Source organism: Apis florea, unplaced genomic scaffold (genome assembly GCF_048593485.1).
Source record: "Apis florea isolate Af1SG1 unplaced genomic scaffold, ASM4859348v1 contig_2272_pilon, whole genome shotgun sequence".
NCBI lineage: Eukaryota > Metazoa > Arthropoda > Insecta > Hymenoptera > Apidae > Apis > Apis florea.
The window spans coordinates 6,900,575-6,923,012 of NW_028256549.1; the positions used below are offsets into that span (position 1 = coordinate 6,900,575).

The 22,438-nt window shown below is 27.6% G+C and overlaps 1 protein-coding gene across 2 annotated transcripts in view; it reads right to left on the reverse strand.

Annotated features, from left to right (window-relative positions):
* The window catches only part of Sdc (Syndecan), a 160,728-nt gene extending 138,291 nt beyond the window's left edge, over positions 1-22,437 (reverse strand). For both annotated transcript variants that reach the window (XR_015290604.1, XM_003695877.3), the window contains exon 1: positions 22,104-22,437. Coding sequence is in view for 1 of the 2 variants with exons in the window: in XM_003695877.3 (XP_003695925.1) it covers positions 22,104-22,175 (72 nt within the window). In the remaining variant the exon portion in view is untranslated. The remainder of the gene's footprint in view (positions 1-22,103) is intronic.
* Position 22,438: the final 1 nt, after the last annotated feature.

The window sequence follows — 22,438 nt, forward strand, 5'->3', positions numbered from 1 at the left end:
TCTAATTATAAGAATGCTTATCGATGATAAGAAACGATAATGATTTTCATGGTGATTTTTGTAAATTGTATTATTAAAATGCAATGTTTCTTAATCTTTCTTGAGTAATAACACAACTTCCCTTCATAATTGTTATTATAATGATTGTCATTTAATTAAATATTATATTCTCAATACTTTTTGTTGCTTAATTTGATTTTTCAGATTATGATATTTTGCATTCTTTTTGTAACTTTGAAAAACAATTCAAATAATTCCAGTGAAAGTTCAGTGTTGAAACAAAAATATTTGGGCTTTGGTATCTTTCATTTCTTTCGTAATAATCAAGTAAACTTCTGTAATCTCTCTTATAATTACATAAAAATACATTTTTAATCACAGCAAATGAAAGGCTCAAAATGTGCAACAATTTCAAATTGTCTCAAATAAGTTATATTATATTAATAAAAAAATTTTAAATCGGCCCAATATAATAAAACTGAAGAATATTGTATAAAAATATCATAAATATAAATTTTTAATTTAAAATTCAAAAGAACGCGTGTACGTGACTTATACCACGCACGTCCTTTTACGAGCAAGTTTCATAAAACTTACATTTAAATTAACGCTTAAATAATATAAACAAAACACTCGCAACATTTCTCTTAATGCAAAACGTGAAACGTTATTTTTTTTACTGCTGATATTATGTATCAAAAATTTTCATGTTGTAACAAATCTTGTAAAATGCAATTGCAATTCAATCTCATATATCAAAATTTAATTTAAACTTGACAAATTACCAATAATTACGAAATAAAAATTACAAAAACTTTCCAAGAAATCGCAATCTTATACGACTCGCGCATCTTAAAACTCAACGCAAGAGTACCAACTTGAGACTCGAAAAAAAAACTCGACCACGAAACACGAAGAAAAAACCCTGTCCAACCGACTGAGAAAAATTTCCCGACAGAGGGAGGAAGAACGCATCGATTAATCCGATATCGAGGATTCCTCGAAGGATCCACGATTTGGCCAAAATGCAGGATCTGATGCGGGGACACGATATGCAAAGCGCGATATCCCACCGTTTCATGGCGCATAAATATGCATTAAGCGAGGTTCTCTCGCTTTTTTTTTCTCTCCCTCCCCCTCCTTTCTTATTTCCTTTCCCGGCCTGGAATTATTTGTAAGCCGAGAGTGGTCGCGGATTGTTTCACTTCCCGATAGCCCTGATTTAAATCGACAATGAAATCAGATAAATCCTCGCCGACTATTGATTCAATGCGACCGCCAGTTCCATTCTAATTATGCCTGCCGATTGTTCGAACCGGTTGAAGGGTGGGGATGGGGATTTTAAAGATCTGGGGAACATACACTCTCGATTCTGATTCTTGGTCAATCAAAATTTATTACAACGAAACGTTTAGTGACTGAATATCTACTTTATGTATAAATGATTATTGTAAAATGATGTCACAAGTAGGTAATATTAATTTTGTCAAAAATATATTTTATGCTCTCAATGATGGTGAAACAAAGAATGTGGAATCATTTTGAATTATTTGTGAAAATTATATCATTATAGTTCTAATTTCACTGTAACTTTGATGCTGATGTAATATTCGTAACTTTGTAAAGGATTAAATTTCATCGTTGGAAATCGCGATGACGACCGTGCGTTCTTCCCTTTCCCCCGATTTCTTTTATTAAATTTTGGATCATAATCCGATGTTGAATCGTGAGGTTTCTCGTTTTAATCGATTTGATTCGGTTTCGAGAAGGTTTTGGAGTAAAGATTGGCTCAATTGAGAGTGAGAAACTAGTAGCTCGAGTAAGTATTACTGAGATTATTATAGATAATGGACAGGTATGTACATTCTCTGTCATATCGACAGAGTTGAAAACTTTCAATTTCGTGTTTATAATATTTTTTCACGAAAGTTTTTAAGAGTTTTTTTCCGAGACTCTTTTTTAGAGAACGTTTTAAATATATAACCATAGGGATTTTCTTTTCCTAACAAGTCTTTCGGGATATTTTAAAACTTGTAAAAACTTTTGGAGTTTCGAGCTTCAGACGTTTGTTCTCTTACCATTCTGTTCTTTTCCGTGAAAAATTTCTTCACCGCTTTTTTACCTTATTATCGCAGTTTTATCACGACTGATAAAATAGATATACGTTTACGTTGGCATTTCCATTGTAATTTCATTAAAGTTACGATTGAAACAGTCTTTATAGCATCAAAATTTCTTTGAAATTCAATAGCAATTCTATCGCGACTCGTTTAAAAATTAAATCCACCATGATTTTTCCACCAGCAACAATTTATTGAAATATGCCCGAAATTTTATAGCAATTCCAGTAAAATTTCACGCCAATTCCACTGCAGCTTCTCCAAAATTAAATCAGCAATCAATTTATTTATACAATATTACGTTTTTGTTAAAATATTACCACGACAATTCCATTTTGATTATGGACAATTCGTTGACAATTACCTTGAACTTAACTGCTGTCATTTTATCACGTAAAGTATCGGATTATAGTTTCTTTAAAAATCTATAGCGAATTCATTACAATTTTCCCAAAAATCAATCGCAATTCCAACATTAATTCCTCTGAAATTTCACAATAATTTCATCGTTCTTCTATTATCGTTATCATAATAATAAAATAGAAATATAAAAATTTTAGAAGATATTATGTGAAATCTGTCAAATTAAGAAATTTGTCAAAAAGAAAAAAAAAAAAAAAGACAAACAAACAAAAAGTCAACGAATCCATTTTTGCGTAGCTTTGCAGGATGGGCATGATGAGGAAAATGACAGGAGAGGAAAGTACGACGAGAAAAGTTGTCGCTCGTGAGACAAGCGCAACAAGATGGATGAAAGTTTTTCCAAGCCTTGGGGATTCGATGCGAAAACTCGAAAATAACGAGCCAATTTCCAGACGACGTTCACGAAATCGCAATGGCGGCGAAATAAGCGTAGTCGATCTTCGAATTTCGAACGCAATTCAAAACGCGTTTCAAAAGGCGATTCCACTTTCAAGTTATTCGAATTTCGAAAGTTTTGAGGTAACGAAAAATTTACGCAATTTCGAGACTTATTTATTGATAAATAATGACGAAACAAATTCAATAATATGTTTTTATTCGTGATAATTTGGATATTTATGTATTTACGTAAAATTTGAATATACAAAAACTTACATAATGCGGAAAGACATGAAATATTTAAAACTTTGCATCAAGATTGAACAATATAAACAAATATTTATTTAAGCCTCGTTTAATTACAAAAATTTGCTTTTGCATTAAAAAAATCCTTGGTTAATATAAGTGATGGAATGTCAAAGAAATAAATCAAATTTTACTATCTTTTATATTCTATTAATGTAAACTATTCTATTAATATAGATACTTTTTATTTGCATTGAAAATTTACTAACATTGCAAGCACTGTTGTTATTTTTTAGAAGATTTTTATTTTTATTTCATACACTTTAAAAAAAATGTAGTTTATAATAATGAAAATACTTAAAAACTGAATATAGGAATTTTTCAATTACCACTGTTTGATTACTCTTTGAACAGAGATAGAATATTTTCCAATGTTGAGGTTTTTGCCTATTTTTAAAAAAATTTTTAAAACTATCCCACTTGATTTCAAAAGTATTTCACTTGATTCTTTATTGGAATCTCGAAAATTAAATTTTCTTAAATTTCAAGTTCGAAATTCGAAAATATATATGCATTCTATCTATTCGAAAATGACCATATCGATCAAAACAACATGAAAAATTTGTATTTACTAGGATAGAACGAATAAATCAAAATTTTTAAGAATGAAAAAATAATTGTTTCGTCAAAAGAAATTATTATATAAAAAAATTTAATCTTTATATTTCTATTTCGTCTATTTCTATTCCGCACGTAATTTACGTTACTTCGTGTTATATTTTTATTATAAACGTTGATAAATTCGATACTGCTGTCAACAATAACGTGTCGATAAGATACCAATAAGTAAATACATAATGTATCTTTATAAAAATTTTCTCTTTTTATCTCAATTTTCTTTTTTTTTAGAGAGATCTGCAAATACTTATCGATTTTCTGATAAAATATTTTGTTTAATTTTTACAAAAATTCTGTTTATTTCATATTAATAGCACTTTTTCGTACTGAAGGTGTTTTTAGGAATTTATGCAAATTTGAATAATTAGTATGAAAATGGATGCATTGTAGTTACACGTTATATTATTTAAAGAATGATATAAATCTCTTTAATTTATTTAATCATGTTCAGAAAAATTTGATTTTACAGATAAACATTCTAACAATTACAAATTTTTTGTAAATTTATTTTAAATGATAGCATTAGAAAGAGAAGAGAAATGATTGAAAGGATTAAAAATAATCCAAAAATCTTGGTAAAATTAATTATTAATTAATTCTTTCCGCGTTTAAAATAACAATTTAAAAGATCTTATTAAAAGAAAACAGAGTTCGATTTAAAAAAATTTAATACTAAAGATTTCGTTCTTCTAAAAATATATCTACACACTTCTTTTCAATAAAGCGCAAATATAAAATTTTTAAAATTAAAAATTCACCTATCTTTAAAATTATTCTTAAAATAAAAAAGAGGAGATCAAAACTTCTAATATTAAAAAATTTTCCAAATTAAATTATACAGCCAACAATTTTTATTAAAATAAAAAAATTAAAATTTACTATATACATACATTAAAAATTTTTCGAAATTAAACTCAATAACACGTTTCATTTATTCCCATAAAACCGACGAAATTTATCAAAATTATTAAAATAGCAAAAAAGAAAAATAAATAAATAATTTAAAAAACAAAAAGATTATTAATCTGAGTGCAATTCTTAATTTTTATTCCTTCTTTCCCCCTCCCTCCCCATTCTCTCTCCTCTCTTTTCAAAGATTCTTTTATTTGTCAAATGACAAAGTATAAAGTAAATTGCTTGTCCCCCGTGACTCTTGTGACGAGAGAAATTGGAGCGACGCTTGATGAACGATTTAGATCCGCGAAAATACTGGTAGCGAATAATTATCTGTCACGAACAGTAGTTAAGCTTGCTTAGAGTTAAAAACTGCTATTCCGTTATTTTTCGTTCTTTTTTCTCTCTCTCTCTCTCTCTCTCTCAACTCTTTTCTACTTCTACCTGATAATGGTTGGCACAGTCGACCTGAAAACCGACATCGACAATTCTTGAAAAGGATAAAAAGAGGTGAAGTATTGGGAAGCAAATAAATTATTGGATTCGAACTTTTGGATTTGGCCTTTTTCGAACTTCCATTTCTCTCTTTCTTTTTTCTTTCTTTCTAAGAGTAAAAACGCATTTATTTGTACTATACAACTTTTACCAGAGTATCGTTATTTTTTTATTTTTTTACATACTTCCATATTCTAATTTTATTGGTTTTTTGGTTTATATCTTTCCTCGTAGGTACTCATCGTTATTAAACTTTGTATACGTATAATTTTTTTAATTCCCTGTTATTTTTACTACCTCTTAAATCTTGTCACGTTAAATTTTGAATTTTGCATCGTGTACGTGAATAAAAATTTGAAAAATACTTATTTTCGAAAAAATTTAAAGTTACATATATAATTTTATAACAAAAATTCATTTGGTAAAAAAAAAAAAAAAAAAATAGGGAATGAAAATTTAAGAAAATAAAAGGAAAAAGTTTGAAAATATGATAAAAATTGAAGTATGAAAATGTAGTATAAAAAGTGAGATAAATGAAAATTTGAAAAAAGGCAAAAAATATATTCGTCAATTTTGAAGCAACCCGTAGCCATTATGTATCTACGACAACCTTCTGCAACGTATGCCAAATTCACGGTTGGACTAGGTAGCACAAATTATCCACGCGATTAACTATCTATTTACACGGCCGGTAATTAACTGGCGGTTAACAAATAAATGCATTAACGAAGTAACCGTAGAGACAAGTAATCGAGCCAGCATACATTTCGAAATAACGATTCCCATCGCGTTTTACAATCACTGGAGAACGCTTGACCAAGAAAATTATTGCCTCGACAATTTCAACAGATTACAATCAACGTTGCCTTATCGATAAAAACATTTCATTGTAAAATTGTTGTTCGATGTGATTGCCACTTGCATATTTTCTATTGTTACAGAAATTTCATCCTGTATTTAACTCTTCTACAAGAAATTTTATTTCTTCTATAATTCATAATTTATTTATCGAAAGAAGATTTTACTTTATTTCACGTTGTATTTTATTGTATATACTGTTGGAGAAATTATTGATTTTACGAAATCTGATTTTCAGAGGTATTTTATTAAAAATTAATTCATTATTTCATTCGGAGATTTTAATATACCTACAGGTTTCAATTTCGTTTCATTTTGTAATCGAGAAATTTCATAACCAATTGTAACTATAAAGCCAATTACTCTTATACAATTGTTTACGTTATTTCTAAAAAAAAAAAAAAAAAAAAAAGAAAAAAAGAAGGAAGGATTCGTTTTAATTTCGTCTTTAATTATTTCTAATAATTAAAAGCAACATAAATTCTCTAAAAAGTAATTTAATATTCATTATAAAAGAAGGAAAAATGAGAAATAATTTTTTTGTTTTTTTTCCTTTTAATTATTCAAAAAAGGAAAATGTTAATAGAAATTACTTGTTTTTAATAATTTTAATAACTTCTGTATTAATTTAACAATTGTCTGTTTCATATTATATTATACAAAATTTATTTTCATTTTCTATTCCTGCTTTATTTCTATTATAATTATTAGATATAATGTCAAAAAGTAATACTAATTCTGTGATAAAAAGATATTGATATGAGATATTACATGATCATTAAAGAAAGAAAAAAAAGAAGAAAAGAATAAAAAGAAAAATTGTCTAAAAATTAGAAAAAAAATATCTAATTTTTAAAAAATAACATTAGATACACGTCACCAAATTATTAATTAAAGAAAACTTTTAAACAATTTTTTGCTCCAGCTTTATTTTTTAATTATCTTTGTTACAATAATAATTCTCTGAAAAATACTACAATATTATAATTAAAAAAATGCATTTTTTAAAAATTAGGGAAAAAATTCTTTTCCCATTTCACTTTTAATCATTTCTTTCTCAAAATATTTATTTCCTTAATACAACATAATACGAAAAAAAAAAAAAAATGATTAATTATTCCTTCAATTAATCCTTTCTCATAATCCACAAACAATACTTGAGCATTAAAAAAAAAATATTTCTATCCGTATTATAGCAACCTGGCTTATAATACGGCACAATTGAACCGTCGAAGAGGGAAAAAAAGAAAAAAAAAAGCTGAAACATGAGCGATTCATAGCGTATCAAGCACGAAGGCACGTATTCAACGTGGAAAATTCACCAACTAACGAGAGAGGGGCGTCGCGATGGTTGCTTATTAGGGCCGATTCGCGTTGAACGACTTCTTCGAAATTTCACTGTTCTGAAAAAAAGAAGGGGAGGGGGGGAAAGAAAGAAAAAAAAAAGGAAAGAAAGAAACGATTTCGTGTCGAGGGAACTGGTTGCAGGATGTTTAATGACACATCGACTCGCGGAATATACTTCAATTTCGCCTGAAAATTACCGCTATATACCAACCTATTTCATTGGTATTATCGCTTCTACCTCTTCCGCCACGCCCTCTGTTTCGTTTTTCTTTTTGTTTCTTTTCGTTCGGTCGCGTGCCATGCGGGTATATACATGTGTGTATAGAGCCGATTATACGCGATATAAATCGACCCACTTGCGATCCTTGGTTGGAAACTTGAATGTAGGTACAATTTAATTACACGTGTTCGCCTCTTATCTCGTATTGATTTAGTTGTCTGTTAGAATATATATATATATGTATATTGTATATTGGGCGTTTCGTTTGTTTACGCCAGGATTTTGCGGATAGCGAGAAATTACTTGGAAGGATGGATTAGATCGTGATTTAATTAATTGTTGGTCGTAATTGATTAATCGATTGTTTTCGAAGGATAAAAAATTGGATGTGATATGGTAAGTACAGATCCATTTGTAATAATTAAAAAAGATTATAGAATTATTGTTTTGATTCGAACACGAAAATGAAAAATATTAATTTAAGAAAGTAGATATTTTTGTGCTATATAATTAATAGAGTTGATAAATATTTGTTTAAATTTTGAACAGTCATTAATTTACGAAATATTTAAAAAATTGTTATTTTTTGCTAACACGAGATGGCTCGAATTTGCATTTTATTGCATAAAAACAATACTATAAAATGTAGAATTTCTTTTAAACATATTACTTTATTTTTTATTTATTTATTTATTTATTTTTTTTTAGATACCTATCTTTTATTGAGTAATAATTCAAAAACTGTCATAAACAGACTTGTTTCGTCAGTTTTATATGTAAACATATAAAAAATACTTATTACTTTATTTACGATCTATAAATATTAATCTAATATATTTATTATTATTAACTATTCTAACGTGTTACATTATAGTATCACTATCGAATATTATATAACCTATTTAACCGATATATTTAAATTAATCTAGCTTTTATTTATTTAGTTAGGGGTCTGGCCCCATACAGATCACTTAAGTGGAAATCTAATAATTAGATAATATGAACTCGTGCCACATTTGAATTGAATTCTAAAGTTTTAGTAATTGCTCGTTTTAAGCATGGTTATAACTTTATATATATATGTATTGTATAAAACAACTGATGATTATCTTTCAATGAAAGAATAATTTCTTTATTTGTACATTACTTCTATCAATTTACTAATAATCTTTCCAAGGAAATCATAATAACAACTACAACGTTTACCATTATTGAGGTTATGTGAGTCAGCTAGCATAAATTCAGTTATTTATATTTGCAATGATCTTTTCAGTTTTATTATTATTAAAATATTAATGAAATTTATTCATTTGAATATTACTTCTATCAATTTGCTAAGTATTTAAATTTTTTTAAAAAATAGGATTATATAACCTAAAGACTAAGTTAGTAGTAACTTATTTATAACTCTTTATTGATTAATATTAAAGAACTTCGATACCCATAATTAATAAATATTGTATTATATTTATAAAAGAAGTAATGAAGAATGAAGAATAACAAATGTTATAAATGTTATAATTTCTTGCTTAAAATTTGATAAATATTGAATTTTTAATTTTCTTTATTAATTCGTTTTATCCTTTCCTTACCCCTTTTTAATTTAAATAGCTTTGGAAGTAGCTTTTAAGCCTCGTTTATCGCTAATAGTACGATAGGAATGCATCAATAATTAATGCCTCCGCAGTTCGATGCGGCCGCGTGACTCGTAGGATGTCGACTGTTGTTTGCCGTTTAAGAACGCGCCTTATATGGCCGGGTTGCTCGCGCCGAAAGAATTTTAAATTAACCGGTTGCGTTCGATGAAACAGCATCGATAGAAGTTTTTTCACAATTTTTTTTTTTTTCTTATACTTACTTTCAAAGCAAACCGATTTTTCCTACAATTCTTTAACAATTGAAATAACTTTTATAGAAAATTCCTTTTTATAATATTTTTTTTCTTTTTGTGTATCAATATTCTATCAAAAATTTCTACGGGTTATTAAAATTTGTAGAAATATGTTTTAATTAAAATATAATTAAATCTGATTTTGGCACAAAGTTATTGACATATGTAATTATTAAAAAGATTTTTATAAACATGTTGTTTTTATTATTTCATGACAGAATTTATATTTCCATCAAAATTCTTTCAAAATTTTCTATTTAATTAATGTACCAATATATTAAAACTCCATTTCTTTTTATAAATATTTTATAAATTTTTAATATTTTTGCATTAAAATTTTATAATATACATCATTGAAATAACTTTTTAATATTAACATTAAATTTTTTTTGTATTACAACTTTAAACATTGATTATTTTTTCTCTGATGAAACTATAGATTTTGTACAGGTTTTGCTAAATTTATAATTTTTTTAAAAAAAAAACCCTTTCAATGCGATGCGCGGATGAAAGAGCATAGTTTGATGATATTTTGTGATAGGCCAGGGACTACATATATTATCCAACGAGAGTACGTTGCCCCAACCTGACCTAAGCTTGCTGAAACGAGTCGTCGTAAAAGGCCATTAACGTCTGTCGTTTAATATTCGTCGTGGTGAATCGGTGTCATTTCGACTAAACGAATCCACTATAGCAAGCTATCGTTATTTGGTAGACAATATGAGACAAATTTTGCGGATTGATGGGAATATTTATGCTTATTGAATTAAATTGATCGAAATTTCGTAGATTTCTCTGGATTTTACAGTAATAATGTTAATTATTTGCTTATTTTATTAATAATGTTGTGCAAAAATAAAAATTGGAAGAATTGTTGGAGAATTTTTTTTATTAAAAACTTTATTGAAATTATTCTATTAGATGTAATATCAACTACACATACTAACGCGCAAAAAAAGAAAAAATGGTTTATTATTAACTACAATTCTCTTCAGTTATAAAATATTTTGAATTGGGGTATTCTGAATTGTCAAAACACAATTCTGTTTAAAACACTTTCCGACACAAATCTGTTTAATATTTTCACACATCAATTGAATGGTCAAAAAAGAAAAAAAAAAAAAAAAGAAAGAAAAAATGATGAAAAAACTGTGAATACAACTAATTTTATCTAAATTTTAAACACATACAAAATTTTCACTAACTAATTTAAAAAAAAAAAAGGAAAAAAAATTCATAAATTCACAATATTTTCATTTATATCCATATTTTGTTACGATATTTTGTTATAATTATTAATTATTCATTTAAAAATCACTTTTCAATTACTTTAAAAAATAAAAAATAAATATATATATATATAGATATAAAATAAATAATAAAAGACAATGATACACAATTTCATTCATTCGTATCAATCATTATGAATTTTAAAATCATCTTTAAATTTCACTGTTTAATTTAAAAAAATAAGAAAAAAAAGAGAAAAAAAATACACATATATATATTTCCATTCATATATTAACTTTCATAAATAGATTTTACGTTCCCTATATAAATTTATATATTCGTCCCTACAATTTCCATAACATTCGAAGAAACACTCGAGAGGTATGCAAAACGATGCCCGTCACGATTTCCCTGGTTAAACAAGCAATTGACAAAAGAGGGAGCCACTCGTATCGAAGGCATGAGGCGCCTCCTTCGGAAATTAGAATGTAAATCGCTCGAGGAAGGAGAGTAGCGGAATCTCCGCGTAAATACGCTGGCTATACAGAATTTTGAATGACATTAAACATCAATGGGAGAGGTTACGACTACGTCGTGCTTTTAATGTATTCCATTCTAAATTCCATCGCGTCGTCCCATTGTCGCCTTACGCCATATCTTGAAATAAACCGCGCTCGAGCATCGACTGCCATTGTAAACAAACGACTACGGTGGTCATCTCGTATCCATTAATACGAAATTGTTATTTTGATTTATTGGAGTGGGCGCATTTGATATAAATTAAGATCCTAACCTAAAGTGAAAAAATTTTGGAAATCTTTGATGTTTTTTTACAAATAAGTAAAAAACAATAATGGATAACCATGGAAATCTTTTTATCGATGCAAGCAAATGTTGAATATTGAATTGGATAATTATCTAAAATTTAAAATATCGAAAATTATAACAATCTTATCTTTTTATTAATTATTTACAAGAAATTAAAATTATTTTTTAATTTCTTATAATGCGATAAAATAAAGTAGAGGGCAGTGTGTACGTACGCGTGAGATTTTTAAAGAATATATATTGTAAGTAGAGAATCATTTATGCTATTAATCTAATCTTAAGCAAAAATAAATGTAAACAATTTAACTGATTGTAAGATGAATAGATAGAAGAAAATAGAAAAATTTCCAAGAATTAATAAATCAATAGTTGTATGTAGCTTGTAATTTTTAAACAAGTAACAAATAACACGATTTTATGTTTTTATTCTTTTATGATTTTTATTCTTATATAAGAATTTTGTAATAATTATAATTAACATATGAATATTTTAGCTTTCTAAATTTTACAACAAATGAAAATTAACGATAAATGATACGATAAATACAATTTCTGCAATTTGTAAATTACTTTAAGATATTTAGTGTTTAGGATGATAATATCTCTGAATAACGTGACTTTGATTTACAGGCTGATTCATGCAAACTAAAAGCTTGACAATAGTGGGATTATCCTAGATGAGACAAACTGTTAGATAATGAAGCTAAAAGAAGACCTGAATTCATTGTGAATTAGAAGCACATATATTGTGTTAGTTAACTAAGAATTGTCTTTTATTCGTAGTCGACGATAAACAGTAATTTATCGCATATTAATACGTAAAATTTACGATTACTGATAACAAGTATCTAACCATTATCAATTTAGTAATTCTAACTATCATCTACGTAAGAATATCTATGTCATTTTTTTTTTTTTTTAGCTATTACAATAAATATAAAATTTTGAAAAAAAATTATAAAATCTAGAAAAATATATATAAATATATTTTTTCATAAATATTTAAAAAGAACACTAAATCTAAGGATACCAATTTTTTCTACACAAGAATAAAAGATTAATAAACATGAGTTAAATAATGTAAGTATTACACACTTTGAAATTAAAAGAACAAATAAAAGTAAATAATAATAGAAAAATATTTGAATGTTATATGTTTGCTACATAAATATTTAAAATATCGATTTATAAAAGTGCAAATAATTAACGAGACGATTTAATGTTAGAGTTAATTATTATTCCCGATGGAAAGTTTACGATTAATCTAAAGATTCTTCAAGCTTGATTAACTTCTAGCTAGAAGTTAATAACGTGTCCAATTTATCCAATGGCAATATATTAAACGAGGCAATTAAACGATGCTTCACTAAGAGATTAATTATAAAGCTTTGAGGAATTTAATCAAAATGAAATTGAAAATTAAGTATTTGAAATAAATGAGAAGAGAAAAATTTTATTTATAAAAAATTATATTGTTAATTTTAAATATATATTATTAATTTCAATTCTAAGGAACAATTAACTTTATCCAAAGAATAGTCTTAATTATCAATATTTCTTTTTAGATAGATATTACGAATATTTAATTTTTAATAAATTAAAATTAAAATTTGTAATTAATAATCAATTATTGTACATATTGTACACATACAGTAAATATTGTAAGTATTGTAACAGATATCTATACATTGCAATATTTTCTAAGACTCACAATCTTTATTGAAAAAAAATTCATGATCATGATATATAGATATCAATACTGAATATTTATTATAATATAAATTTTTAATACTGTCATCTGAACGATTGAATAATATTTTAATTTGGCTACAATCCAAAGATTATTCATAAAAATAATTCCAACCAAACGTAACCAAATATTACAATTAAAAAAAGAAAAAAATTGAGAAGAATTGTTTTCTGTTACTTTTGATTCTTATAATTGCGATGAAATACATTAAAAATAAAATTTAACCTCAACAAATTTGATCTAATTCGATATCTTTAAACAAGTGATCAATATGAAGAACGAAAGTGTTAATTAAATTTACATAATACTTTCGAAAACTTTGGAACATATTAAATAAAAGATTGAAGATTGATATAATGGAAGTGATTGGACAATAATAATTCAAAGTAACATCGAAAAAAACGATGAAAAATTAAAAATTTTAATCAAGAATTCGTGTTCGATTGTATGATAGAAAAAAAGATGAGAAAAAGCAAAAAAAAAAAAAAAAAAAAAAAAAGAAAGAAAGAAAGAGAAAAAAACAGAATGAAACGAGGGAAACGAAAAACCAATAAATTGCCAAATGACTGCACGGTTCGATACACGAGTGTCATAGAGAAGAATTATCGGGTAGGTAGAATAACTTCGATACTCAATTTCCATGCAACAAAGCAAGGTAAATAAAGGGTGGGAATATGAAAATTGTTTGAACAACATTCCCGTGCTTTCCAATACCAAAATATTACGAGAAAAATAGGAGGATTGAAGTAATGGTTATGCAATTTGCATAGAGAAAATTAATAACATAAAAAGGGGAACAATAGACAGGAAAAATTGTATCTTTGAATAATTATATCATCGTGACGAAGAAAAATTATCATTTATTGAACATTCAATGGTAATTCGAGTGTGATTCATTTGAATTAGAATTGAATCGATTAATTAGCATTCCAATTATAATTCTAATTATTGAAAAGGAAAGAAGAAAGAGAAGATTCAAAAATAAAATTTTATCTAAATCTCTGAAATTCTAAGCTCTGCAAATCGTGAAAGATCCTAAAATAAAATCGTTAATACGAATTTTTCTAAAATATTCTAAATATATTCAAGATATTTAAAATTATTCTACTAAAATCAATATGTAACAATTTTATATGAATATTTTTCAATATTAGAATACTTGAATCAATAATTTCATTAAAAAAACATGAACATTATTCAATTTATAGGATATCAAAATTTAAAATCGTAAAGATTAACTCGGCGAATTTTTAAATTTAAGATAAAAAAGATCAGAAAATACCAATGGAAAAAGATCATCCAACTATTACAACTCAAATTAACTATTTTTAAATTTTTTACTCTTGCAAAAAACTTTTTTTTTTTCGTTTATTTCCTATACTATTTTAATCAATTATAATTATAATCTATGTATTATAAATAATACATTGATTAAAAATTTATAGAAATTGTTTAAATTAAAAAAGAATTAGAACGAAATTATTTTAAAATTTATCGCAATAATGAACACTCCACTAGAAACTTATTCAATAATTTATCTAATAAATATCTCTATATCCGATTGTAACATCGTAACGCAGAATTTAATACGCGAACGAAAACAAGACCACGATCCCGAGATTGCAGCAACCAGACTCGTGATTTCTTTCTCTTATTTTTTTTTTTTTTCTTCTTCTTTTTATCCTTTTTCACACCGACGCGGTTACGCAACCAGCACGCAGCGATACGATACGAATATTTATAAGCAGCTGTCCCTTCCCTTCATCCTTAAAATGGCGGACACGACTTGGTGTTTTCCACTAGCGAGAGGCAATTATTACCAGCGATATTTCGTCTCGAGCCTATCAAGGAGACGTTTAAAATAAATTCAAAAAAAAAAAAAAAAAAAAAGAGTTTCTTTAAATTAAGGATTGGCCGCAATTGGAAAACGCTGGCTCGACGTTCTTTAAACGATTTATGACGGCCATCTGTGGTTTCATTTCTACCTGTTTCACTCGGCTCGCTGTAATTTTCTGGATAGAGTGGATTTAGAGTGAGTGGTCAAATTATTACGAGCATTTGGAAATTGTCGCTTATTTAAAATGTGTAAAATGAAGAAAAAGATTTAAAAACGTATCTATGGATCCTGAATGATAGTTTTCTTCTTTTTAATTTTTTTTAATTATTCCTGGTATAACAGTACAAAGCGGATATCCTGTATACATCACAACGAGTTTAAAGTTTTTAATTTCAATTTAGTTGCGATAGTGAATTTATTTGAATATATCACGAAATTAATATTTTCAAATTTAAAGTAAATTGCAATAGTATGACTGTGAAAAGATAATAACATACTTTTTTAATATTAATTAATATTAAATATTTCTAGTTCTAGTTATATAATTTTAAATATATATTCCACTTTATATTCAATAATTTTTGTATGTTTATCATGTAAATTATGAATAATAATGTTTATATAATATATTTAACTTAATTTCAAATTTTTATTTCGAAATTATTCATAATAACTTCATCACCCGTTATATAAAATGTCGGTCATTCGCCTCGCTTGTCGAGTCGAGAACCCTTGTTGATTTTTTGAGTGGTTGGTGAAATAACTAGACGTGGTTTTTCAAAATCGTAGAGATTACGTTAGGAGAAAAAGGAAGGAAACAATTAATTTTTATTCTTATAAATGAATAAAGTAATATAGAAATAGTGATAGGAATACGAGATAGGATAGAAATATGAGACATCAAGGTTTTCATCTATGTATGTGTACCGACATAATAGTGAGATCTTTAATAATGATTAAAACTTAAGTAAAATTGCTATTGCCTTTCGCCGTCGTTCGTTAATGTCTGTTTGTGTAATGAACGTTTATTTGTTTTCGTCGCTACAGGAAGTTTATGGTTCGTAGTATACATAAATGGAATTTGTTTTGGTTTGTTTTGTGATTAAAAAAAAAAAAAAAACCAAAAAATTATTGTAAAATAATTGTAATTTCAGAATATTTTATTTTTAAAAATAATTAAATAACTCATATTCTTCATAATATAATTCGAAATAAATAAATGAACTTCAAATTTAAAAAATTCATCGAAAATTAAAATAAATAAATCCAATATTACTTTTTTTTTTATTCAATCTTAAATCGCAGCTGTAACTTCATAAACACTTTCTCAATTTATTCAATTTGAATCGCTTTCCTTTTGTTACAAGATATTTAATCGACACTATCATCGATTAGTTTCGAACAAAAATTATATTTATAAATAATAAACAAATGGAGAAGAAATGCATAAATAGACAAATAAATAAACAAACTATATAAACTACTAGTAGTCACATGGCGCTAGTGTCGTCATACACTGATACGTGATATTTGGTCAAACTCTTTTAAGAGCTAATTGAATCCTTTTCCTAGAAACAACCCTTTTTCTAGAAGAAATATCAAAGAAAAAACATTCCAAACGTTTGCATCGGATTGATTCACTCGATGCTACCTCCACTACAATATCACCGAGGGAAGAATGGTCGAGGGGTTGGTTATATCGTTGTGCAAACATCGCCATGTGGTTTTCGTAGGCCCCTAACGAGCCCAAGTCCCCCACAAGAACAAGCTCCAGGCCTGACCCTCGGCTGTTTCTCGACAGAAATGAGTCACGAATTTCGCGGATCGGGATGGAGCCATGGAACCGGGTCATTGTGTCCTCCAGGCGGTCCTCTAGCGGATTCTTTAAGCCACGTTTACATTGGGCAACTTTTTGCGGAATATCGAGCTTAAGTTGGTTCGAAAAACAAGCCTTTCATGGGAGCTACTCTTTTTATTTTTCGACTTGATTGCTGTTCTTTTCGTATATTTTCTTTTTGGGGGGGGGAGGGGAGGGGGAGGGAGGTGAGGTGAATAATCGTATGGTATCTTGAGCAGAATTGAGAAAATGATAAATTTTATATTTTTTTGTGAGAAACAAAACTCATTATTAATATTACTCAGCAGCATCTTAAATCAGAATTGAGAAAAATTTGAAAGATAAATCAAGTAAAACTGAAATATTTCTTCAAGTATGAAAATATTATTTTATTTAATATTTAAGTGATTATTTATTTATTTTTTGCGATAAACGAAAATAATGCTCCTTAGAAATTAGATTTAGACGTTCTTTTTCTATATTACCTTATATACCAATAACGTGATTTCAATATGGTTTCAATATTCGATTCGATTGCAATAATATAAAAAATTATTCATTTGAAACATTATTAAGGAAATACTACTTTCTTTATATTGGAAAAAAAGAAGAATAAAATTAACTACTATTTCAAAAAAGATTTATTTTTTAAAATTCCGAATCACCGGGAGAAATAAAAATATTTTATATTCTACTTCAAAAATTTATTTTTCTTAATTCTGTCTTGAGCAATAAAAATAATCAGATGACAGTTGTCTATAAATCTTTTGAAAAACTTTATGGAAGTCAATGGTTCAACTTAACGATAAGAATTAAGCGATAATGATCTACTGTCAGAATGACACACAAATTTGTTGAAAGAATATTTATGACGATCGATTCCAATAGACAGAAACGCTATTTTACAGGTAGTTTTCTGTGATGTTTATATTTTACGGTTCTACCGAAACAATACTTAGCAAACACAATGGAAAATAATTGAGAGCTTCTTCTAGTCACAAGATACAATGTATCTTAATGATATTGCATTGCTCGATTATTGATCAACGATGCGATATTTGTTTTATGTTATATTTTATGAAATGATTCATAGAGATAAAAGAATTTTTTGGATTGAAAAAGTTCAAAGGTTAAAAACGAATTTATTCATTAACTTATTATTTTCTTAAATAATTTATTGGATAGCATGAATATGATTATATGATTGTACTTAGTGATATAATCATATGATGGATGAACTTTGATATAAACAGTCTTTCTTGCACTTGAACTATAATCTACACTATAACTGTAAATATCCATTGGGTATAACGGATTAAGTTTGAGTTATGATGGAGGATTAGGATATAATTGATTATGTTTGGTGAGCATTGTAACTCGAGAGAATTATAAGAAGAATATAATAGAACTACTATACTAAAACTATATTATATATTAAAATTATATATAGAATTATATTTAATATAATAATAATTATTATAAATTTGAAATTATAAATTCTATACTCGTGTTTACCTATCTTGTTATCAATGTGATTACTGCTTTTGGTTAAACAGATGTAATCATTGTACAAATTATTACTATCCAAATAATTCTACTATATTGATCAAACACTTAATACTTTTTTCCAAAAATATCTTGCATTTAAATAACTTCTATAAATAGATAGAAATAGATATATTTTTTAATTTTATAATATTCATATATTCAAAATTATTTTAAACAAAATTTATAATTTAAATTTTTGAAGAAAATTCAAAAAATCAATTTGACAATAGAAAAGTCAATATCTATTTTCTATTTTCTATGATAATCATTAGCTATGCATTTAAAGTAATTTTAAATATCCGTAAAATATGGAATTTTAATTAAAAAAAATATATTTAAATTAATATCTATTTCTACTATTTCTATTTACGTTTGATCATTTTTATTCTTTCAATTTTTGCAAAAAATCAATATCTCCTATCCAAGTTCCAAAACAAATTCTCGTAAAATATACTTAAATTTATTTTATTCTAAAGAACATCAATTCTTTAATACATAAGAGTACAATCGGCTAACGCGTGGCTATTGCAAAAGTTGCAATCGCTTATAGAAAGAGGGACGAGCCAGTCAGTGTAAAGTTTACCATGAAATAACGGGTTGCTCGTGAAAATCTGATTCGTCTATGTACCAACACGGAACCATCGATGGGATTACGTTGTGGACCAAGTTCGAGTGGATCTTGTCGAACACCGAGCGTACAAGTGCTACAGGTTACGGCCTTGCGAAATGGCCAACGAACGGAACTGCACAGGGGCATCGTTCTTCCGCATCCGTTTCCAACCTCCCTTCCGCTCGATTTTCTCTTTCTTTCGCGCGAAACGAACTTTCGGATCGAATAAAATGTATCGGGTTTAACGATACATTCGAACTTATTTATCTTGTCGCGTAATTTTGTGGAAAAACAACCGAAATTTTGTTTGTTGTCTTTAAAATTTGATTTTAATAACACTAAAATTAACACATGTCTAAATAATAACGAAAATCAATATCTTTTTAATAATTATAAAAGATGAAATTTTAACATGTTTGATAATTTAAGTGTTAATATAAAAATAGCGTGATATTAATAATGATAAAATATGAAAATAGTTATAGAATAATAGTTTCCAATTAAGATATAATTTTTATAGAGGTTTAAATAATATTTCAATTTTAATCACTGAAATATTGATACATGAATATATTGTTGTTATTATATTATGAAATAATAAGTTCAATTTTATTTAACTTACATTTATTTAATCTTCTATATGAATTAAAATTTCATAGCCGGAATATTCATATTTTAACTTTTATTCGTTTTGTATTTTTTAATTATTTTATAAATGTATTTTATTTATCAATGTAGTTTATTTTTTTTTTCTCCGTCCAGACCAAAGAAAAATTTGATTGAAGAGAATTAATATTGAAAATTGAAATTTTTGTATATTTTACATTAAAAAGAATATCGTTAAAAATGACGTATAATTTTATATATAATATTAAAAAATGAAAAAGTTCATGACTTTTGAGTCCAATGATCTATACATCGATATATATTACGGGCTATTTTTATGAAAAAGTTATCATAATACATAATATATATGAATGTTATAAATCAATCCTTGAACTAATGAAAATAAAATAAATATAATTTTTTTTTTTATTCTTGAAACTTTTAGGATAAAATAAATTTCCTATATTTAAAGTGATTCATATAACCTATATTTAAAATAATTCACGTCTATTTAAATTAATCTAACATATTAAATTAATCTACATATTATAATAAAAATAATGAATTTAATAATTATAATAAAATATAATATACATCCATAATATAATATTTAAACCTTTTCCTTTGTATTAAATGAATTACGATATGTTAAAAAAAAATAAAAAGAAAACTTCTCTCCGGAGAACGACAAATAAAGCAAGTGAACCGAATATACCGAGGGTAGACCCATGAGATTTCAGACGTTTTGTGTTTGCCTTCAATGTAATGCCTTTAAGTAATAATACACGTAACGATGTGTAAATAAAGGGCACTATTAATTTCTGCGAATTATACATGCACGTACACGTGTGTACGTAGTTCGTTCGAACGAATCACAAAAGCAAAAAGGTTGAAACTTTCGTTTTGACGACGAATGAGTGCCAACAGAGAGTTGTTTATATGCAATAATTAACTAAAATGAATTCAATTAATTTCCGCGAATCGTATTTCCGTTCTGTTATAAATCAACGCACATTCCGTCATTAATTTTTCCATTGACGCCACGTTTCTCGAACCGTTTGCCATTACTATTCATAAAAAAAAAAAAAAGAGTCCGATACTTGGTCAATAATAAATTTTAATCGAACATATGTAGACCACTCGTACAATTTTTCGACACTTTTCAGCCGTCGATAAATAGTATACTTCATCGGAGCAATTTTATTTTCATTCTCCATCACCGTCTCTATAGTCACGCAAATAATAGCTGAGTAACTTTGCGAGAAACGAATAAAAAAATTGGCGTGCAGATCTGATGATCTCGAATTACTCGTCAACATCAGATCAGAATATTTTTCGTCTCATGTTTTTGTGCCTCGTGCTCCGATATCTCGACCGACCGAGAAAGAGAATATAAACAACGGTCCAGTGATGGTGCGACACAGCATGGCGCGAGAAAAAAAGCATCAGATAATGTTCGACCAGGTGTACGACCAGCGTATATAAGAATTCCTATCCTGTCGTAACATCGGCTATCAAAGCGAGACACTTCACTCCCGTAAGAGTTTCGAAATAATAGATTCGCGGCATACACTGAGCAAAGGCGTGTAATTTCCCGTGATTTACTATATTATATAATTATAAGGTAAAAATGCCTCATAAAGTACATCTTGCAAGAATTAATTCAAAAAGGATCATTAACATCGAATCTTCATATCTCATTCTCGTTTCAACAATCGCATAATTTTTAATGTCTTAAGAAGAATTTAAAATCAAAATTTATTAACAACAATTGTCTTATATTTTCTTTAAAATTAAGAAATTTTTTAATGGCAAAACAAACAATTGAGTAGAAAATAATTCGAAGAATATAATATAATTGAAAACCATCTTGAGATCAAAATAAATATCCTGTCTCATCAGGAACACGCTACGATAAAACGAGTAAACAAATTCGTGCAATTGGCAATAAAGCGTAAACAATCACGATCAAATCACATTGTGGTGCTGCTGTTTAGAATTTGGACATGTACAAAGCAAAGAATACGTGTGAGAACGCGAAGCATCAATAAATGACGTACACGATATTTCTGTAAAGAAATTCTATAAGCGAAAGCATTTCGAAGAACGCTTGACGGACAGACAGGAGAATCGGTAAAGCGTGTTCGAATACTCGCTGGAACGCGCGTTCGATGAATTCGCAGACAAAATATCATTTCAAAACAGAACTTGCTAGACGACAATACGACATGACGCAAAATACGATCGAACGATTGTCGAAGAAGTGACAGAAGGGAGAAAGAAGGCTATGAAAGTAATCGTACTCACCTCGGTAGCGGCGTTGCATCCCGCGAGAATGACGGCCGTACTGATCAGAATCCAGTATATCCTCGGTTGCATCTTTCCTTTGTATTTGCCGGTGGGCCCGTTCACGAGCCCTTTGGATAATCACGGCGTCGACTCAAGAAAACCAAACGAAAAAAATACGCGTATGTCCTAGGCAGGAACAAACCACAAAAAATCCACCGGAGCAACAACGCGACACACACCACACTGATCGATGAACCGCGAGACACTGAGGGCGCGTCGATCGGTCACTTCCATCGCCGAGTTTCCACCATCTTGAATGATTGTCAGCGCCACATAGTGATCATCGCGAACAT